This window comes from Mastacembelus armatus, chromosome 18, assembly GCF_900324485.2.
Source record: "Mastacembelus armatus chromosome 18, fMasArm1.2, whole genome shotgun sequence".
Classification (NCBI taxonomy): Eukaryota; Metazoa; Chordata; class Actinopteri; order Synbranchiformes; family Mastacembelidae; genus Mastacembelus; species Mastacembelus armatus.
Window position 1 is genome coordinate 2,531,333 of NC_046650.1, and position 18,710 is coordinate 2,550,042.

Below are 18,710 nucleotides of genomic sequence, written 5' to 3' on the forward strand. Positions count from 1 at the left end.
GATGCATATCTCAGTAGATCCCATTTGCCCAGTGAATGTGCATTTCCCTCACACATTACAACTAACTCCTTTCACATATGCTTTTACATTAAGGTATGATTGACCCACAGAGACTCAAAGGCATGCTTCACTTAACTGACTGGCAGATCAATAAGTCCAGAAGTTTCTTCAACTGTCTGTGACTTACTGTTTCATATAAATGAATGTGTATCTTAATCCCTTTTGGCAAATAAACCATAAAATCAATATCTTTGGTTAGAATTGCCCATTAAGGAGAGATCGCTTTCTTTGGTTCCAGGTTTCTTCACTTGCTAGGGAGAATGAGAGGGATTCATACAGACTGAGTTGGGGAACAGAGAACCTGGACAACGTGGCTTTATCATCCAGCCCCATCCACTCTGGGTAGGTAACAATGACAGAAAACCCAGTAAATAATATTACAGTACACTCTTACATGTTGACTGTATGTGTAAACTGTGAGACTATAGATGCACATGAAACATCGTGCAAATCCATGAATACCCATAAACATTTAACCAAATCTTGTCACATGATAGCAGACCTGCTAATTAAGTTTCTAGTGGGTAATTATATTTAATTATTTAATCATTATTATTAATATTATTAGTTACTTAACTTTTATTTAAAATTGGTGTTTTAACAGTGTGTTGAAGTGGAATGCTTTCCCTTGGTTCTGTCGAAATTGTACGCTCTAGTAAACATAATCACATATTTCTAGTTTGTACTGGAGTCCTGAGTCTTTGATTGTTCTATGATTGTTCTATGATTGTCTTGTTAGACATCAGGAAGAGAATTGCTAAGTTAATGTCCAGACTGAGTGTAGAGTTTAAGAAACATTATTTCTATTCCATGTTGCAAAATGTCACACACACTACATATGTTTTTTAATGAACCCAAAATTCTATATTCAATAATAAAATACGAGATTCGGAAAACAAGATTATTTCCTTTTTTTCACAGAATTAGAGATGATCAATCTCGTGTCTTTGTAATTTCTGGACATCTGAGTCTTCTACAATTTGCCGCTTTTCCTTATTCTGACTATTTTGTCTGCTCTGATTTTACTCTCTGGGTTTCTCGCTCTCTTAATTGATTCTTGTTGACTTTTGATTCCTTTCTGTCTGATGTGGTTATTGTTTTTAGCCATTCCTCTCCGTGCCATGATCATGGAGACCACAGCAGGTGATCTACTGCACCCTGATTCTATAATACTCCTCCTCATCTTCATTGTTTTCCTCCTCTCAAGGCGTGCTCTCCTGGTGGAGAGGTGTTTGTGTATGTTATTGTCCTCAACCAACACCTCCTTATATAGCTCTCAGCTGGGTTCACTATGCCACATTTTTTATGGCAAGTTAAGACACATTGCCATATTGTATGGCAAGTGAAGGAAAACTAACTATATATTGGAGATATCAGGTGAAAAGACATATTCTAGCTCATGAAACACATGAGATGTCAAGAGGAGGTGAAAATTGAGGACATACTTGTTAATTTCACACAATGTCTTGTGGATTGTGCATTGTCACTAACATACCTACCAATGTTCTGTTTTATTCCAAGGAATACTTTGGATTCAATAGTTTTCAGCATAATACTGTGTAAAATATAGGACAATCATCTTGGATCACATTAAGTAGACTATGGCCTGAGTTCCAACCAGAGCAGTTCCCATACTGAACAGAGCTACAGAAACCTCTGTCCTCTACCAGTTTTACTGGTTGTGTTTCTGAATTCAGTAACACGTTTTTTGTTACTTTTGTGTGCGTTAATCATTGTTGTGTTTGTTTAAGTCATTACACAGGCACAATAATGCTGGAATTTGGTATGGTATCATACACTATTAAGGCTTCATCGCACCCATACACTCCTCATTTAGATGTGTGATTCATGTGCATATGGTATTTGCCACGTTGCATGAGTAGTAAAGTCAAAATGTCTCAGGCTATGATTTCCAAAAATGCAGTTTGATAAGACTAATATTGCTGTTGGTCAACTTGTCCTTTTAATGTTGAGAAAACAGACACCAAAATCCTTAGTGCACTAATATTTGATATAATAACATTACTGATTCATTTACTGACTTGACAATTTTTTTGTACTTGTGCTACTGTTACTCCATGGTTTGGCATCCATGATGATGCTGTGGCTGCTGTTCTGTTAAAGTTACATGAGCTTGTTTCAAATGTACATATAATTACTATAAGTGATGTACACCTCTAAAGCTGGTGTTTAACTGCTTTAAACAATGTAAAGTTTAAACAAAGTAGACCTTAATAGTTGGGAAAATACTCTATGGAGCTGTAGATGATCTAACTTGTACTTTTTCAACAACCACCTCAGTTTCTCAAGTTTCGATTTTTGGGTTGCAGTTAGAGTTAACACTTGGGCAAGCAACCTTTTACTAAGTAGCTTTGGTGTCTGTGTTCTCATCATTTAATGGCTGTAACGATATACTAATTTGTGGGAAACTCTCCTGTTCTGCCTCAGCTTCCTAGTCAGTTTCATGGTGGATGCCAGGGGTGGAGCCATGCGTGGTTGCCGACAGAATGGCCTGCGCATCATAATCCCACCCAGGAAGTGCAGCGCACCCACACGGGTGACATGCCGACTGGTGAAGAGGCACCGTCTGGCAACCATGCCCCCGATGGTCGAGGGCGAGGGCCTGGCCAGCAGACTCATCGAGGTGGGGCCATCAGGAGCCCAGTTCCTTGGGTAAGGCTACAGCTACTCAGTCAAGTTAGTAAATGTAGAAGACTACGAATTAAACAAATACGGAGAGGTACCAAAAAACAAATGCGCAGATACCAGCAATTAAATATATTGATACTACATGAAGATGTACTGCAGTATCAATTTAATACTAGTTAATAGTTGTATTACCTATACTTTTTAACATTTATGTAGTTTTTATTTGGAATTAAATGTAAAAAGTGAAATTGAGAAAGTATTTGATTTCTAATAAAGATACATCTCTGGTCTAGCAGAGCTTAAGTGTGACAGGACAACGGCATAGCACTGCCTCTACAGCCACACTATTGACAATGATTTGCATTCAGTTCCAATGAGAAGCTCACAACCTGCTGCTTTTTTCTTTCAGATTCATTTCCCCTGCCTTTGCCTTACTAAAACTGTTTGTGTATCTGCTCATGCTTTCTCCCAGCACCAGGGATCTGTTAATCTTTGCTCTTCAGCATGTCCTGTTTTCTTTAACAGCTGCAGTCTAACTCTTTTCGAGCCCAATCCCCAACCTGTAATGAAAAAGCTTTTCTGATTAACTCTACCTCCACTACATTGCACCATGATTGGTTTGATATGTGGCCTTAAATTCTGCCGTCTGCTGGTAATGTTTGAGACAGTATACTACAAAAACATTAAACATTCACTCTCTCTATATAAATACATAAGCAGTTCCACTAACTTTTCCCTAACCACAGCTACTGTTGTTCTATTAACATGTACACTATGCAGAAACATTGTGTTCAAATTGAATTTAGTTAACTAGGCATCATGAAATAAACTCAGGGAATAAATGTGGACAAAATATATATTTTAATCTAATGACATCGTGAAATATCCAAAGTATTTACCGTATAAAACTGCTCACTATTATATCATTTAACATTACACTTCTTTTCACAATAATGGTCTTAAAAAACAGCTGATCATACAGCTGTCTCTGCCCTGTTTGTCTAGATTGATTGAAGTGATGTAAAGAAATTATTTTGTAATGTTTTCTTTTTTATTTAGTTTGCAACACTTTGTATTAGACATACAGCTACAAATGTTTATAATCTCAAGTACTGCACATCAGTCCCCGAGGTTCCTATTTTGCACCCAACCAAAACATTGTGTGTGCTCTTTCTTCCTCACTGCTGCGTATGGATGCTTGGTTGGTTATGCAGTAAACTTCACCTCCCCAGTGCCCCTCCACCTCTTAATGAGGGAGAGAGTTTGGTTAGCAGAATCCTTCAGCTCGGCCCGCCGGGGACAAAATTCCTCGGGTAGGGTGGTGTAATTCAACGGTTTTGCATATGAAACAATCCATGGATGCCAGTCTCAGTTGTTTCCTTTAGAAACCCTTCCCTCTCATATTATTTTGTCCATGAATTATTGTATCATCCTGCTTGCACTAGTTTGTTTTTCCCAACTTCACGTGATACTTATCACCCTCTAGACATCACATTGCTGTGACATTACTGTTGATGTTCTTTGTTTTCTGCTTAGCCTTTTCCATTTATGTGTTTGTGTTTTTATGCTTCGGGCTTTCTTGATAAATGTGTGTAGGAAGTTTTTTGTGTGTGTGAGATTTAAATGGTTGTGTGGCCTGTGAGTAGATAAGGAATCAGATGAAACATTCCTGCATGGTGTGCTTGCAAGTTGTCCAAGATGTTAATTTTGCAAAATTCTTGCAAATACAAATACCAATTCTTGGAATATGTAAATAATAAATTAGGAATGAAAAAAAGTCTTGCATACTCACTTACTTGCATTTGTGGGCTTTTTTTTCTCCTTTTCTTCTTACAGTAATTTAGCTATAATATGGGAAATTGCATCCATCCATCTACTGTCTACTTCTTACCCTTGAACATCCAGGGTGGCAAGGGCACCACAGCCAATACTTAAAATTACAGTTTTAAAAACCGATTACAGCGCTTACCATATTGATTCATCTTTGTTAATTTTAGTGTTTAATGTCAAAAATGGAAAAAAATATAATGAACCTGATATCAGGCCAGAGAACCATCTAAATATCACATGAAAACATTCGTTAATCATGTTTGTCTCATGAAGATGTATTTAATGTTGCATGTTTCTTTTATTGTATGAGTTGTTGGTAGTCATTATGCACATCAGGTAAGTAGTCATATATACATACACACATACACCTTCAGCACAATGCCAAAACATGCTACTGATTAATCCATGTTTAACTGTGCACTCATGTTTGACTGGCTAAAGCAGTCTCACTGATAAGAACATAGATGCCTGTGCTTTTTTGCTACACTGCTAATGTCAGACTCAGGTGTCTTACATTGCTCAGGTGACAAGAATAATTGTTGGCATAATGGAAGTATTATTAGCTAGCTTTCATAGAGCCGTAGTTGCAATATATCCTGGCTATTGTTTCTAACAGATGTGCTGATGGGATCCGAAACAAAGACAAGCGATGTACAGGAAAAAAATATGTATATCATTTTAAATATCTCTGGACAAATATGAAAATTGAACACTGTCAAGAATATATCTTGACCAAGTCCAATAAATCAGCCCAAATTTGTGTTTCAAACCCTACACACAAAACATCGCCACAATTATACACACACGTCTTCCATCACATTTTGTACAGACTGGCTCACATTCCCTGTCCTCTATCCCTCTAGTCCTGTGATAGTGGAAATCCCTCACTTTGCTGCCCTAAGGGGGAAAGAGAGGGAGCTGGTGATCCTGAGGAGTGAGACAGGAGAAAGCTGGAAGGAGCATCACTGTGAACACACCCAGGAGGAACTCAACCAGATACTGAACGGCATGGATGAGGGTCAGTCTCTGATGGCATACTACCCTGTTTTGCACCTTATCTAACTACAACTCTATACTGGTTGTCGCTGCATTGTCCTTAAAATTGTGTTTTGTCATAACAGAAAAATCCAACAAATACTGAGAAGTACTGAACAATAATAATGTACAACATGCAGAATCAGGTTAAACAGGTACAGTCAGGTTCACCAGGCAGAATCAGGTTCACTGAGAAGACCAGGTCAGACAACAGGTGGCTGACAGGAATCAGGTCTGAGAGGTGAATCAGAACCAATACTAGGTTCTAGTCAGGTAATGAGTAACAGGCAGGGGTTCAGGTCAGCTACTTGGTTCTGGTCAGTCAGGAATCAGGTCAGGCCAGCAAATCAAATCCTTACTTTAGTTCAGTTCAGGCAATCAGGGATCCAGTCAGGTCTAAAAGCAATTTAGTATACTCCCTAAGGTCCAGGTCAGGCAGGTGGCTGGATAGTGATCACTGAAGAGTAAACCACAATTCTGCAAAGAGTGAGTGGCTGCAAACGTGCTTATATAGTCACTGCCACAGGTGAAGCAGATCCTGCTAATTACTGGGCACCAAGCAGACAGGTGAACATAATCAGACTGGATTAAACAAAGTTACAAAAGACTAACTGAGGTAGTATGGGAAATGAAAATCAAAATAAAAGTTCCAAACAAGAAGTCCAAAATCCAGGATCCTAACAAATGTAATGTCCAATGTGCACTTGTCCACTTTCATGTAGCTCAAGGCAAATAGTTAAGTATATGTATTGTAGTGTAGGTCTGCATTTGTATTGTATGTTTTATGTGGCACCATGTTACTGAAGGGATGTTTTTTGCTTTCCTTTGCACTCTATTTACTGTACATGGTGGAAACAACAAATAACAAGCTGCTTGACTATAAAAAAGTTCGTACTGGAAGACTGCACCATGAGTAAAAAACATCCTGACATTAATGGCTCTGACACCCGTTATTTTCTTCCTTCCCCCAGTGTTGGACACACCTGAGGAGCTGGAGAGGAAGCGTATTTGCCGTATCATTACCAGAGATTTTCCACAATACTTTGCAGTGGTGTCACGCATAAAGCAGGACAGTAACCTGATCGGTCCAGAGGGAGGTATACTGAGCAGCACTGTTGTTCCTCAAGTACAAGCAGTTTTCCCTGAGGGAGCCCTCACCAAAAGGATCAGGGTTGGACTGCAGGTAATAATCAAAAGCATCACTATGTCCATCTATTGATTTGTTGTTGTATTTGTTTTATCATAGTATACTAGAGGAGATTCTGGTTAGATTTTGTTTTTTAAATTCTTTATGGTTATAATCAAACTGTTTTACCAATCATTAAATGCAGGTTTTCTCTTTGGGATCAGGACAAATCTGTGAGCTGATGAAAAGATGAAATGACTAGATGAAAAGTCAGGGAATCATCATTAGTATTATTTTGTCTTCTGAAGAGAACATTAACATGTGATCCAACTTTATGGTAGGTAACTCAATGGGGACAGTTTACTCTTAACCAGGACCTCGTGGATAGAAATCAGGGATTATCCTCTGGGGATCAAGAATATCTGTGTAAACCGTCATGATAACCCAAAGCTGTTTGCTTATTCATAGCAATATCCAGAACCAGTAATGAGTTTCTTGACAGCCACATTTCCAGTGATTTTTCTGAAAGTGGAAACCCTGACTGGTTATTTAGGAGATTCAGCTCGATCAGCAACAAACATATTTCTCCAGAATGATCCATATTATTTCATGACAAAATGTACTTGTGGTCCGTATGGATAAGGTGAACATGGTTGTTGTGTGTTTAAACTTGTAGTGGACAATTATTTGACAGCCCTGGTACAGAGGTTACTGCAGCCAACATTTCAGTCAGGAGACCATCTTAATTGCAGACCTCAACAAAGACAATTTGTAGGGTTTATTGGTAACAAAAGGTAAGCTTGCTGTGCATGCTCTCCCCTCTTCCAGGCCCAGCCAGTGGGTGTAGATGTAGTGAGGAAAATCCTGGGGAACAAGGCCACTTTCAGCCCCATTGTCACCTTGGAGCCCCGCAGGAGAAAGTTCCACAAACCCATCACCATGACCATCCCTGTCCCCAAAAGCAACTCCGACCCGGTTCTCAATGGTTTCGGGGGTGACACCCCCACCTTACGACTACTCTGTAGTATCACTGGTTAGAGAACACATATGAATCTTTAAGTAGACGGGCCAAAGACTTGAGCTCCCATTCTAACATGTCCATCTTGTCTGTCCATGTGCAGGTGGAACAACACCAGCCCAATGGGAGGATATAACAGGAACTACTCCATTAACATTTATCAATGACTGTGTCTCATTTACCACCAATGTGTCTGCAAGGTAACAAAAAGAATTTGCTGAAACACATTTATTGCTGTTTTAAAAGGACTCAGCTGTAGCAGGCAACAAATATTTAATCGGAGATCTTTCTAATCTGTTCTGATTTCTAGGTTTTGGCTCATAGACTGTCGGCAAATCCAGGAATCTGTCAACTTCTCCACTCAGGTGTACCGGGAGATCATCTGTGTCCCTTACATGGCCAAGTTTGTCATCTTTGCCAAGACACATGACCCCATTGAGGCCCGCCTGCGCTGCTTCTGCATGACTGATGACAAGATTGATAAAACACTAGAGCAGCAGGAGAACTTCACTGAGGTGGCCCGCAGCCGAGATGTAGAGGTGAGGAAGAAGAGCAGAGGAGGAATATCTCACCAACTGAGGCTTCTGCCATGATGCATTTTTTAAATTTTGAGTGTAGCTGTAGACTTATTGAAAAATTGGTGCAATACCGCAAGGAGGTGAAAGGGGATATACTGCTGTTTGAAGAGAAAAGGGAATGACAAGTGATTTCGTTGTGTTTTTTTGTGCTTTTTGTGGCCATTTTACTCATCTGGCTGTTATATCTCTCAGGTCCTGGAAGGCAAACCTATTTATGCAGACTGCTTTGGAAACCTGGTTCCCCTCACCAAAAGTGGCCAGCATCATCTATTCAGCTTCTTTGCCTTTAAGGAGAACAGACTTGCACTTTTCATCAAAGTTAGCACCATACCTTTTTGTGTATTTCACACATGAAAAAGTGTAAAGTTTCATATATGAGTGTCCATCAAACAGTAGTTCATCAATTTGAATTACTCTGATTGCACAGCAGATTTTCCAAAAGAATAACTGATTTATCCTTATTTTGGCGTTTGCAGATCAGAGACAGCACTCAGGAGCCATGTGGTCGTCTGTCCTTTATGAGAGAACCCAGGAACTACAGATCACTCACCCAAAATGCCATATGTAACCTCAATATCACTCTCCCTACGTACTGCAAGGTGAGGAGCTGACACTGTCATTTCACTAGACAACATAGGATCCTTCCTTTACTGTACTTGCTTAGCTTGTGTAAGTACAACTGCTCTTGCCATCTGTAGGATAAAATAAAAAGTTCTTTAATTATTTGCTCTGGTTGCTTGAAGCAGAACAGTGCTTTCTAATACATCCTAATCTCCCTGTTCTCAAAAATGTAATTAATTAATTTTTTTTTTAATATTCCAAAGAATAATTTAGTTTTTCTAATAATAATGTTTGACATCCCAACTGCCGAATGTTTGACATCCGAACTACCAAACTGCACTATTGCCGTGAGCAGCCAACATTTTTGCATAAAAGTGTTTGTTGCTTCTTTAATGTGAAACGTTCTACCCACTGATCCACCTTTAAGGCTGTACTAGGCAACAGTAGAAGTTGACATTAGAAAACAATAACGAACTGAGAATCCCAGAGGTCATGCAGTGTGATAGCTTATATACTTTATAATATTAAAAGAAACATGATCTAAAAGAGAAGGGATCTAAGAAATACATATTTTTTAAGTTGGAAATTTTGCCTAATGCAGCTTCGAGGACCACATTGATAATCACACCTGTCTTTGTTGCTAAGGTAACCATGCATTACCCCATCTTTTTCTGCCTTTGATGTTGCTGTTGTTTTATTCTGTACATCTTTCTGCTTCTTGCTGCTTCTTGCTTTCCAAAGGAGTCCGATTCAGACCAAGAGCAAGAGGAAGAGGTAAAAGCAGCCACTGCTTCCCCTCCTGTTTCTACTAACTAGCTCTGCTGATCTATCCTGTCCACCGTCTTACCATCAGGATTAAATATTACCCATTTACACAAATAGCCAGATTCTAGACAGATTTTGTTTACTTTAGTAGATCAGTTTGTGATATGTCAGTTGTGTAGCTTATTTTGGCTGTTGTGTCGTGTGTGTCCTTTGTATTCCTTTACCTAATATAGAAAGTTGTAAAGCAGTAAGACTTTTGTAATATTTGGCACATGCAATTGATGGCATAAGACTAACTGTGAGTTTTTTCCATATTTTTTCCAGACCAGCAGAATGCTAGAGAAATGTAAGAGATTTGCTATTATTTTTCCATATGTAATAACTTCTACTAAAATAGTTGCTATTCTATAATAGTACTGCATATGTATATATTAATCAAGCTCATATGACAGTAGTACTTATACTGTATGAATGACACGTCAGACTAATGTACAGTAGCTGAACAGAGGTTGCAGAATAACAAGATTAATACACTTACACATGCAGCTTCACCCTTAAGCTTAATTTTACACGTACATCTTGTTAAAACCCTTTAAGCCTCATGCATTTGTATCACACAACAAGCAAAAGGCTTTACCTGCACCTCCCTATGTCTGTTTTGTTTCTCCTGAGGCTTATCTTCATTTTTTTTCTTTTTGTTTTCTTTTGTTTTTCCTTTTTTCTTAATCTCACCTGTCTCAATGTCTTTGATTTAACTCTTTCTCCCTCAAAATTTGAGATTGGACATATGGAGAAACCATTAAAAACATCTGTCTACGTATGTACCTGAAATTAAACTCATTCATACTGTGGTGATACTTATGTGATGCTGGCCTCTAATTTTTGAAAGGTGAGTTAATAAGAAAGGTCAGGAAGGTGCGTTAATAAGTCTCAAGATGCCATTTTTGTTGTATTTGTTTTTCTACTTGCACTTTTGTGGCTCCAAACAAACTCAATCTTTGGTCGAGTTGAGTGGAGTCACACAACTAGGGTTACATCTCTAGTTGCCCAAATTCCAAAAGGTCATTGCTCACACTTTGAGTTCCTGAAAGTTGGTGCTAATGATTGCACTAGGACATATTCCCAGGAAATTAGAGGCCATAATATAAGTATTTCTTCAGCTGTAGTGCTCTACTCTAACGGTGAAGCAAAAGTAACCAACCTCCTTACCCACACTGAATCCTTCCCCTTCTACCCTCCTTGCCTTGTTCATATAGCTATGTGAAGATAACACAGCAGAAATTGGCAAATATAATTACCTTGAGGATTTATATCAGCTTCATGATTTAAACAATCACTTATACATGAAACATACTGTACCTAGAAGGTTGATACAGTATATCATTAATTGAATATTCATGTATGTGTTTTCCGGAGAAATTTGACATAGATAAAATGTTAGTTTAATATAGATGATGAAGTCACCACATTATTGAATGGAGAGATATTAACAGACAGCTCTTGATCACAAGGACCTCTTCTCTAATTTTGAATTTAATTTTTACATTAAACTTTACACTCACTCCACTCACTTTTTCCCTTTGCTTTGCATGGAAATAACTTGCATTATGTGTATGCGTGTGATTGTACGCCTGTATAATTATATGTAATGTTTTGTTCATGACAGTTCATTTGTTCTTTTGTTTGTGTGCCTTGATTTTGGAATGTCCCCTCACAACACCATTTGTTTATTGCTTTGTCCAGTTTTGTGTGGAATTTCAATACTCATTTCATTATATTTTGAATGTTTAGCTGGAAAAGGCAGAAGGGGCAAAGGGAATTAAAATAGTGTCCCTCCCTTCAAGATATATTTAAATAATATTCCTGAGATCCTCCTTCTTCCTTAGATTCTGGGATAGGAAGAAAATATAAATGATGTGCTTTGTACTAGACTGAAAAGCATGGCACATCATATTTAAATAAGTTATCACTGGCTTTCTTTGATAAACTCAGCTGACATTCAAATTTAGTTTCATGCCATTTTCGCCTGTCATCACATTGAAATTTGTCATAGATCTAAGCAATCTTGAGATGCCTTGATCGTCTTTTTCTTTCCTTTGTTGTGCTTTTTCCATTGTACTTTTAGTCTGGTGACCTGTTGTCACTTACAGATAGCACCGTTTTTTTCTGTACTTTAGTTTTGTTCTATAGTTTTGTCTTGTGAGTTTGGGCGTGCTGAGTGTATAAGCAAGTTATTTCCTGCTCATATCCTTTCCCATTGGATTTTTTTAGTTTTTGCTTTACCTTGGTTCCTCAAAGACATGTGAAAGTGTAAGCCCAGTTCCTCTGATACCCTGATGTAGAACCCATTGTGAATTTGTTGTCATACAGTTCCTGCAGTGTGCTCCAATCTTGTCCTGACCACACTCTCCGATGTCTGTCTCCTTTCATTTGAATTTCTGATTTTATTTATTCCTTACTTGTTCTTCTTCCATATGGAAGATGAAGAGACGGAGACATCAGTCCTGAAATCAGAGCTGATTCGAGAACCAGACCTCCTATCCGACGTGTCAGAGATGAAACAAGATTTGATCAAAATGACTGCCATCTTGACTGCAGATTCCACAGAGAAATCTCCTTCCTTAGGAGGTTGTGGTCTAGAGAAAGGGACTGAGGAAGTTTCTGGAGAACCACTAGAAATAATGGAGAAGGACTTAGAGAAAGTCAAAGAGGACCTAGAGAAAGTTAGTGAGATACTGAGGAGTGGAACTTATGAAGGTGAAGCAACAGAGGAGGCAGCAAATGCAGCTAGAATGGCAGAGGAGTGGGTTCTCCTTTCAGACACTGAGATAGAAGAGGCCAAAAAGATGGCAGCCTTAGAAATTCAAGAACCTGTCTTACGTGAAAGTAGAGTTAACAGAGGGGCTCCCAGGCCTAAAGCCATAAAGGACAGTGGTGACCTTAAAGAATACCTGCTGGATTCGCCAGTAAGCTCCAAAGTAAAAGCTAAAAAGCCAGTCCAAGAAAAATTCACTGATGTTGTACTACGCAAAAGTGCAAAAGCAACCACAACTAAAGTGCATGATAAAACCACTGCTGCAGATGTTAAAAAGCCAGTCAGAAGGAAGGGGAAAGACCAGGGGCAGGCAGAGGAGTTGGCAGAAACGGGGGGTCTCAGTGTGCCTACAGCCCCTGCTCCAGTATCACCAGTATCCCCAGTGGTTGAAGAAACTCCCATTGGGTCAATAAAGGACAAAGTCAAAGCTTTACAGCTGAAAGTAGAGGCAGAACAAAAGAGCAAAAAGGTCATTGGAAGTAAGCCTTCACAATTGCCTGTTATGAGCAAACCCTCTCCAAAAGCCAAAGAAAGCTCTAAGACAAAACAGGCCCCCCCTAAGTCACCTAAAGCTGAATCTGAAAAACTTGAGGAGACCATGTCAGTTAAAGAGCTGATGAAAGCATTTCAAACAGGGCAGGATCCCTCAAAAAGTAAGTCTGGGCTATTTGAGCTCAAAACATCCACTACGTCAAGATCAGAGAAAACCACAAAATCAGAAATCATCCATTCAAAATCCATAAATAAAGCAATAGCCCCAAGCCAGCGAGAAGTTTCTTTGGATTCCAAACCTGGCAAGAAAGAGATCACTCAGCAAGTCAGAGAGAAAGAAACCAAATCAGGTGTTGTCTCCAATTCAGAGCTAACTGAAACTGTAGACTTTGGAAATGGTGGCCTTGACGATAGCTCTGACAGCTTAAAACATGAGGGTGTGGCAGACTCACTAAGTGCCAGTTCTGGTGATGGAACCCCTCATCTGAGTTCTGAGGACAGTTACAAACATGAGGGCCTAGCTACCCCAGGCACAAGTCCTGAAAGTCTTTGTCTTGGTCCCAAAACTGGACAGCAGACCTCTACAACTTCAGCACCAGCTACCACTAAAGTCAAAAAAGAAAGTAAAGACACAGAGAAGTCTGGAGACTCTGGTTTAGGGACCAGTGGTGACCAGCTGTCTACAGAACTGACCCACCCTGTCACTTCCAGTGAGGCTGCAGATGACCACATTACAAGTGAGTCCATATCTGTTCAAAGGAGCATGCCGTGTAAAGTTCAAAGTCTCATGAAGAGAATTTCAGAGAATGTAGAAACTTTTCTTAGTGATGATGAGAGACCAGGTCACCAGTTAGCATTGTCCTTAGTTGGTTCTCCACTCTGTAGATCCTCTTCTCAGCATCATGAAAGCTTAGACCTGCCTTTAAAACAAGACTCAGATGCTCTCAGTCCATTAGCTGATGACTCTTTGACGATAAGCCACAGAGACTCTCTAGAGGGTAGTCCTCTCATGGAAGAAAATTCTTCTCATAAGTCCCCAGACTCTATTGAACCTAGCCCAACTAAGGAATCACCCCCTCATGACTCCTTAGAGAGCAGCCCTGTAAAGCAAAAAAGCCTCCTCTCCTTCACATCAACACTAGGTCCATCTAGTAAATCTTCTAATCATCCAGAGTCATCCAAAGGTCCAGAATTCCCCCAAGATGCTTTTCGTGGTAGGCTGCTTCAAGACCTTGAGGCTAGTGCTGATGATGACAGTTGTGAGCAGGCATCTCAGATGACAAGTTCCGGTAAGAGTCCTCTCTCCCCTGATACTCCTAGTTCTGAAGAGGTAAGTTATGAAATAAACCCCAATCCCCCTGATCATACATTCCTCTCTGTTTCATCTAAACCGGCTGTCATCCCTGAAGAGCCAGAAGAGGATACATCAGACAACTATGAAGCTAAGAGAAAACTCACTCCAGAGGAGGAGATGTTTAAGATGGCAGCCAAAATAAAAACATTTGATGAAATGGAACAAGAAGCGAAGAGCAAAAAGAACTCTAGAAAAAATGTGTTTACCTCACCAGCTGCCAAAATAGGGGATGACAGCTATGAAATAATAGAGCCCACAAGTGCAGAGTTTTCGCAAAATGAATGCGGGCTCAATAGACCCACAGAAGATTCAAAGTTAGCGCTTTTTGTTGATCCCCATATTAAAGTACAACCTCCCTCTCCTCTTTCAGCAGGTTTGCATGATGGATCCCACAGCAAAGAGGTCAAGAACACACCAACAACAGCCAGTGTAACTTCAGAGGGACCTCACTCTGTCTCAGACCAGCATCATTCAAAATTCAAACTGGAAACTGCAGAGGAACAAACAGTCCCACCATCTATCAAAGATGATAAAGACACTAATGCCAGAAAGTCTATAGTAATATCGACTGTTGAAAACAGGACTGAAAAGGAGGAGAGCTTAAGGAAGTCAAGGGAAAACAAAGTAGATTATAAGGATGGTCAAGATATAGGTGTTAGCATGCTACAGACTGGTACGCTAAAATCAGGTAGTAATGTGACAGATGAAATTAAAGATGATTGCAAGGGGCATATAGCAGCACAACAGGCTGGACTTGGTGTAACTGTTGCTACAGGTCAAACAAAGGAAATGTTCAAACCTGAGGTCAGTATCTATGATGACACAGAAGAGGATGATGAGTCGCTAGAACCTCCCAGAACTGAGTCAAAAGGTGTCACTGCAAAAGTAGACACTGACTCATGGTCTGCCATGCGGGAGGATGATGCCACTTTTGCAGCTCGTGTCAAAGAGGAGGAACAGAAGATACTGAATCTGGTGGTGGACCGCCAGTCTCTTCAAGCAACTCCAGACACAACACCCGGTAGAACACCAACAGAAGAAAGTACTCCTACCAGTGAGCCCAATCCTTTTCTCTTTCAAGAAGGGAAGCTCTTTGAGATGACTCGAAGTGGTGCTATTGATATGACTAAAAGGAGCTATGAGGAAGAGGGGGGTGGCTTTGCTTTTTTCCAGTTAGGTGAACAGCCTTTAGAGGAGCCTGTCTTAGAAGAGGTGAGGCAAGAAAGTAGGAGATCAGCAAATGAACCTGAAGTAGGCCTCAATCTAACACTTGAGGTTAAGACTGAAGAAGATGAGAATTCACAAGAAACAATTGATTCTCACCTTCAGTCTCCAACTGAAGCTGATTGGCCTGCCTCTAAAGCTGATGCCTCCAAATCTAAAATCCCTAAAATGGGTATTTCCGCTTCAGGCAAACCACCAAAGAAAGATCAGACATCCGCTGAAGGTCCAGAGAAAACAGATGAAAATGTAAATGAAGGGTCTTTAGAGGTAGACAGTTTCCCTGACCAAATAACAAACGTACAGACAGCAGAAACCACAGTCACAAGATCTGTTTACTCTGAGCAGAGTCAGGAATCCTCTGATTCCTCTCCAGAGGAACCACAGTCAGTGATAGAAGCCCCCAAACCAACAGGCAAGTCTAAACAAAGTGCTTCCAGTAGCATTAAAAAGACTCCAGTCAAAACACAAGCTAAGTCTGCTGCTCAAGATCGGGGTAAATCCACAGTTTCCTCTCCGTCTCAGGCAACTTCTTCAACCTGTCTTAAAAAAGAGGCCTCCTTCACTTCTGACTCTAAATCTAGGATTCCTGTCAAGGCTATCTCTGTCAAGACAAATTCATCTGTCAAACGTGTTGAACCTACCCAAGACAAAAAGGTTAAAGTCCATGTCAAAAAGGATACAAGGAGAAAATCTGAGACAGATGCAGGTCCCTCTCTGGGTGTTAAAACCAAGACAACATCTTCCAAAGCCAAGAGTTTCTGTGAGGGGGAATCTACTAGGCCATCTGCTAAGAAAGAACAGGGACGCCCTTTGAGTGCTGAGTCAGCAAAGTCTAAGTCCAGATTGCCAGTCCGTGGCAAAAGTGGTCAGTCACCTAATGCATCAACACCCACTAAAGAGAAAAGTGATCCACACAAACAATCCATTGAGTTCTTTGAAGAAATAAGTGATGAAGCAGCAAAAGTTGTGGCAAGGTTGGCACAGGCAGAGACAGAGAAAGAACAAGAGGCTGCAGCGGCAAACTCAGATGATGAAAGCAGTCTCATTGATCCTTCAATTATAGAAAGAGAAACTTTTCCTGAGCTGCAGTTCCCTCCCTCAGGAGACGTCTTTCCTATTAGACCACTGTGGGACGACCCTGTTGAGACACAGATGCAGCGAATCCCAGACGATAAAGTCCAAAGTCAAGGTATCCCCCAGTTTAAGGGGCTATTCTCTATCTCTTGTGCCTCATTAGTACACTAGCTGTAAAGGTGCTGCCTCTCTGTCTCTTGTAGTTAAGGCCCGTTGTAGTTGATGAATCCATATGGATGTGTCGCTTGAGCTGTGTTTGTGTGTGTGTAATGATGTCTCTCATTCCTTTTATGTGTGCTGAAAATCTCAAGATTGACTTAAAGGCTTTATGGAAATTGTGAAAAAACCTATGTGACCCACACCTTTAAAGATGAAATTGTACATAATAATCTGAACAGACAAATGCAATATGAATAATTTTTCGATTTTCCTGAACCATAGTGTTACTACGAGAACTATCACAATGGTTCTTTCCAGGTGCATTGTGTTTTTATGCTGGGTTACAGTTCCTTATTTCAATACAGAATTAGTTGTACAAAAACAAGAAAGCCAGTGAAGATGTCAGATACGATGAATGTTACTTGAATGGGAACCTTGTGGCTCTGACCACTCATGGCTATCTGGTGGTATTTGCAGTAGATCCACAGGATGAAGCGGAGAGAAAAGAGCAAAGGTTGGCCATTATAGCTGACCATCTGGGCTTCAGTTGGACAGGTGTGTCACACCACAGTATTAATGACCAAGCTAAATTTAATTAAGATTAATTAAACCAATAAAAAACATCATTTCAAAACTTTTACTAATTTTATTGGATTACCATTATTATCTTTTATTACATTTTCTTCTGTCCAAAGAGTTGGCACGAGAACTCAACTTCAGTGAGGAAAGCATCAACCTGATAAGGATTGAAAATCCCAACTCACTTCAAGACCAAAGCCATGCTCTTTTGAAACTCTGGGCAGAGAGGGAGGGAAAGCATGCCACAGGTAAGTGATAAGTAGAGTGCATATATCTCAGAATCACTGCTTTTAAAACAAGCACAAGGTAGAAGTTCTTCTTCTAATTTAAAGTGGAACTGCGGTTTTCTGTTTCAACAGAAATGACACTGATAACAAGACTGACAAAAATCAACCGCATGGACATTGTTCACGTCATTGAAACAAAGATAATCAAGTCTACTCAGGAGGAGACATCATCACACACCTATGCAGAAATCGAGCAGACAATAGCACTGGACCATAGTGAAGGTGCACAAGCCAATGTTAACTTGTAACAGACCTATAATTAGGTTGTTGTTATGTCTATGCATAATGTTCAGATTGGTTCTTTCAGGTTTTTCTGCCCTTCATGAAGACATTGACAGCCCTAGGCCAGACAGGCGCACAGACACCAAAAGTAGGAGTCCAGGCTCAGGACAGGAGGTACCCATGGTGTCAGCAGAGGACCTCTGCTCCAGTTTGTCATCACTTCACGAGACAGCAGGACGATTAGAGACCCCAGAGTCCACAGCAACAAGTTTTCTCAGAAATGCCCAGAAAGAGAAACTGCAAAAGGAGATGGAAGCAGAATAGTAAGTTTTCCAGATGTTTTAATTCAAGTAACTACACCCATATTTGTTATGTTGGTGCTTTCTGTGTGTAGGTCTGTGTATCAGCATGCTGAATGAGTTCCAAAGATTCACTGAAAAAAACTGAACTAATAATTTTGATTTCAGGCTAGATAGATAAATATCTAGTCCACTGTATCTTATAGCTCAGAATCTATCTACTGCATGCTATCACTGGAGTATCCATATTCAGAAGCTGAATGTGTGATTTTTCCTCAAAGGACTTTTAACTAACTTTCAGTAATAATAATACATTTGAAAGTCACTGACACCCACATGTTAAATTTTAGTTGGTCATACTATGCATTGTGCAGTTTTTGGAATATAGTTGATTTAGTACATCATGACAGTATTAGGAAATACTGTAATTATATGAAAGAGTTAGTGTTGCTCTTTTTTCAACTAATCACAAAAGCCATAGAATGACTGAATATTGAAATATTCTTTTTTGCAGCTCATCACAAAGAATATATGAGGAATTGACAGACCCTGTGCACACAGGGAGTTTTAAACAAGTAAGTCC

The 18,710-nt window shown here is 39.8% G+C and overlaps 1 protein-coding gene across 16 annotated transcripts in view; it reads left to right on the forward strand.

The window, feature by feature from the left end:
• The window catches only part of ank2b (ankyrin 2b, neuronal), a 161,845-nt gene that overhangs the window by 124,771 nt on the left and 18,364 nt on the right, over nucleotides 1-18,710 (forward strand). For 7 of the 16 annotated variants that reach the window (XM_026330614.1, XM_026330606.1, XM_026330632.1 and 4 more), the window contains 17 exons: nucleotides 299-402; nucleotides 1,165-1,203; nucleotides 2,509-2,733; nucleotides 5,403-5,557; nucleotides 6,546-6,757; nucleotides 7,529-7,733; nucleotides 7,822-7,918; nucleotides 8,029-8,257; nucleotides 8,489-8,614; nucleotides 8,773-8,895; nucleotides 9,947-9,968; nucleotides 14,654-16,696; nucleotides 17,218-17,295; nucleotides 17,436-17,567; nucleotides 17,679-17,828; nucleotides 17,914-18,151; nucleotides 18,642-18,702. In XM_026330614.1, the coding sequence (XP_026186399.1) occupies nucleotides 299-402; nucleotides 1,165-1,203; nucleotides 2,509-2,733; nucleotides 5,403-5,557; nucleotides 6,546-6,757; nucleotides 7,529-7,733; nucleotides 7,822-7,918; nucleotides 8,029-8,257; nucleotides 8,489-8,614; nucleotides 8,773-8,895; nucleotides 9,947-9,968; nucleotides 14,654-16,696; nucleotides 17,218-17,295; nucleotides 17,436-17,567; nucleotides 17,679-17,828; nucleotides 17,914-18,151; nucleotides 18,642-18,702 (4,239 nt within the window). Of the gene's footprint in view, nucleotides 1-298; nucleotides 403-1,164; nucleotides 1,204-2,508; nucleotides 2,734-5,402; nucleotides 5,558-6,545; nucleotides 6,758-7,528; nucleotides 7,734-7,821; nucleotides 7,919-8,028; nucleotides 8,258-8,488; nucleotides 8,615-8,772; nucleotides 8,896-9,598; nucleotides 9,632-9,946; nucleotides 9,969-14,653; nucleotides 16,697-17,217; nucleotides 17,296-17,435; nucleotides 17,568-17,678; nucleotides 17,829-17,913; nucleotides 18,152-18,641; nucleotides 18,703-18,710 lie in introns of all 16 variants that reach the window. The other 9 variants (XR_003297165.1, XR_003297164.1, XM_026330683.1 and 6 more) reach the window with 6 other exon arrangements.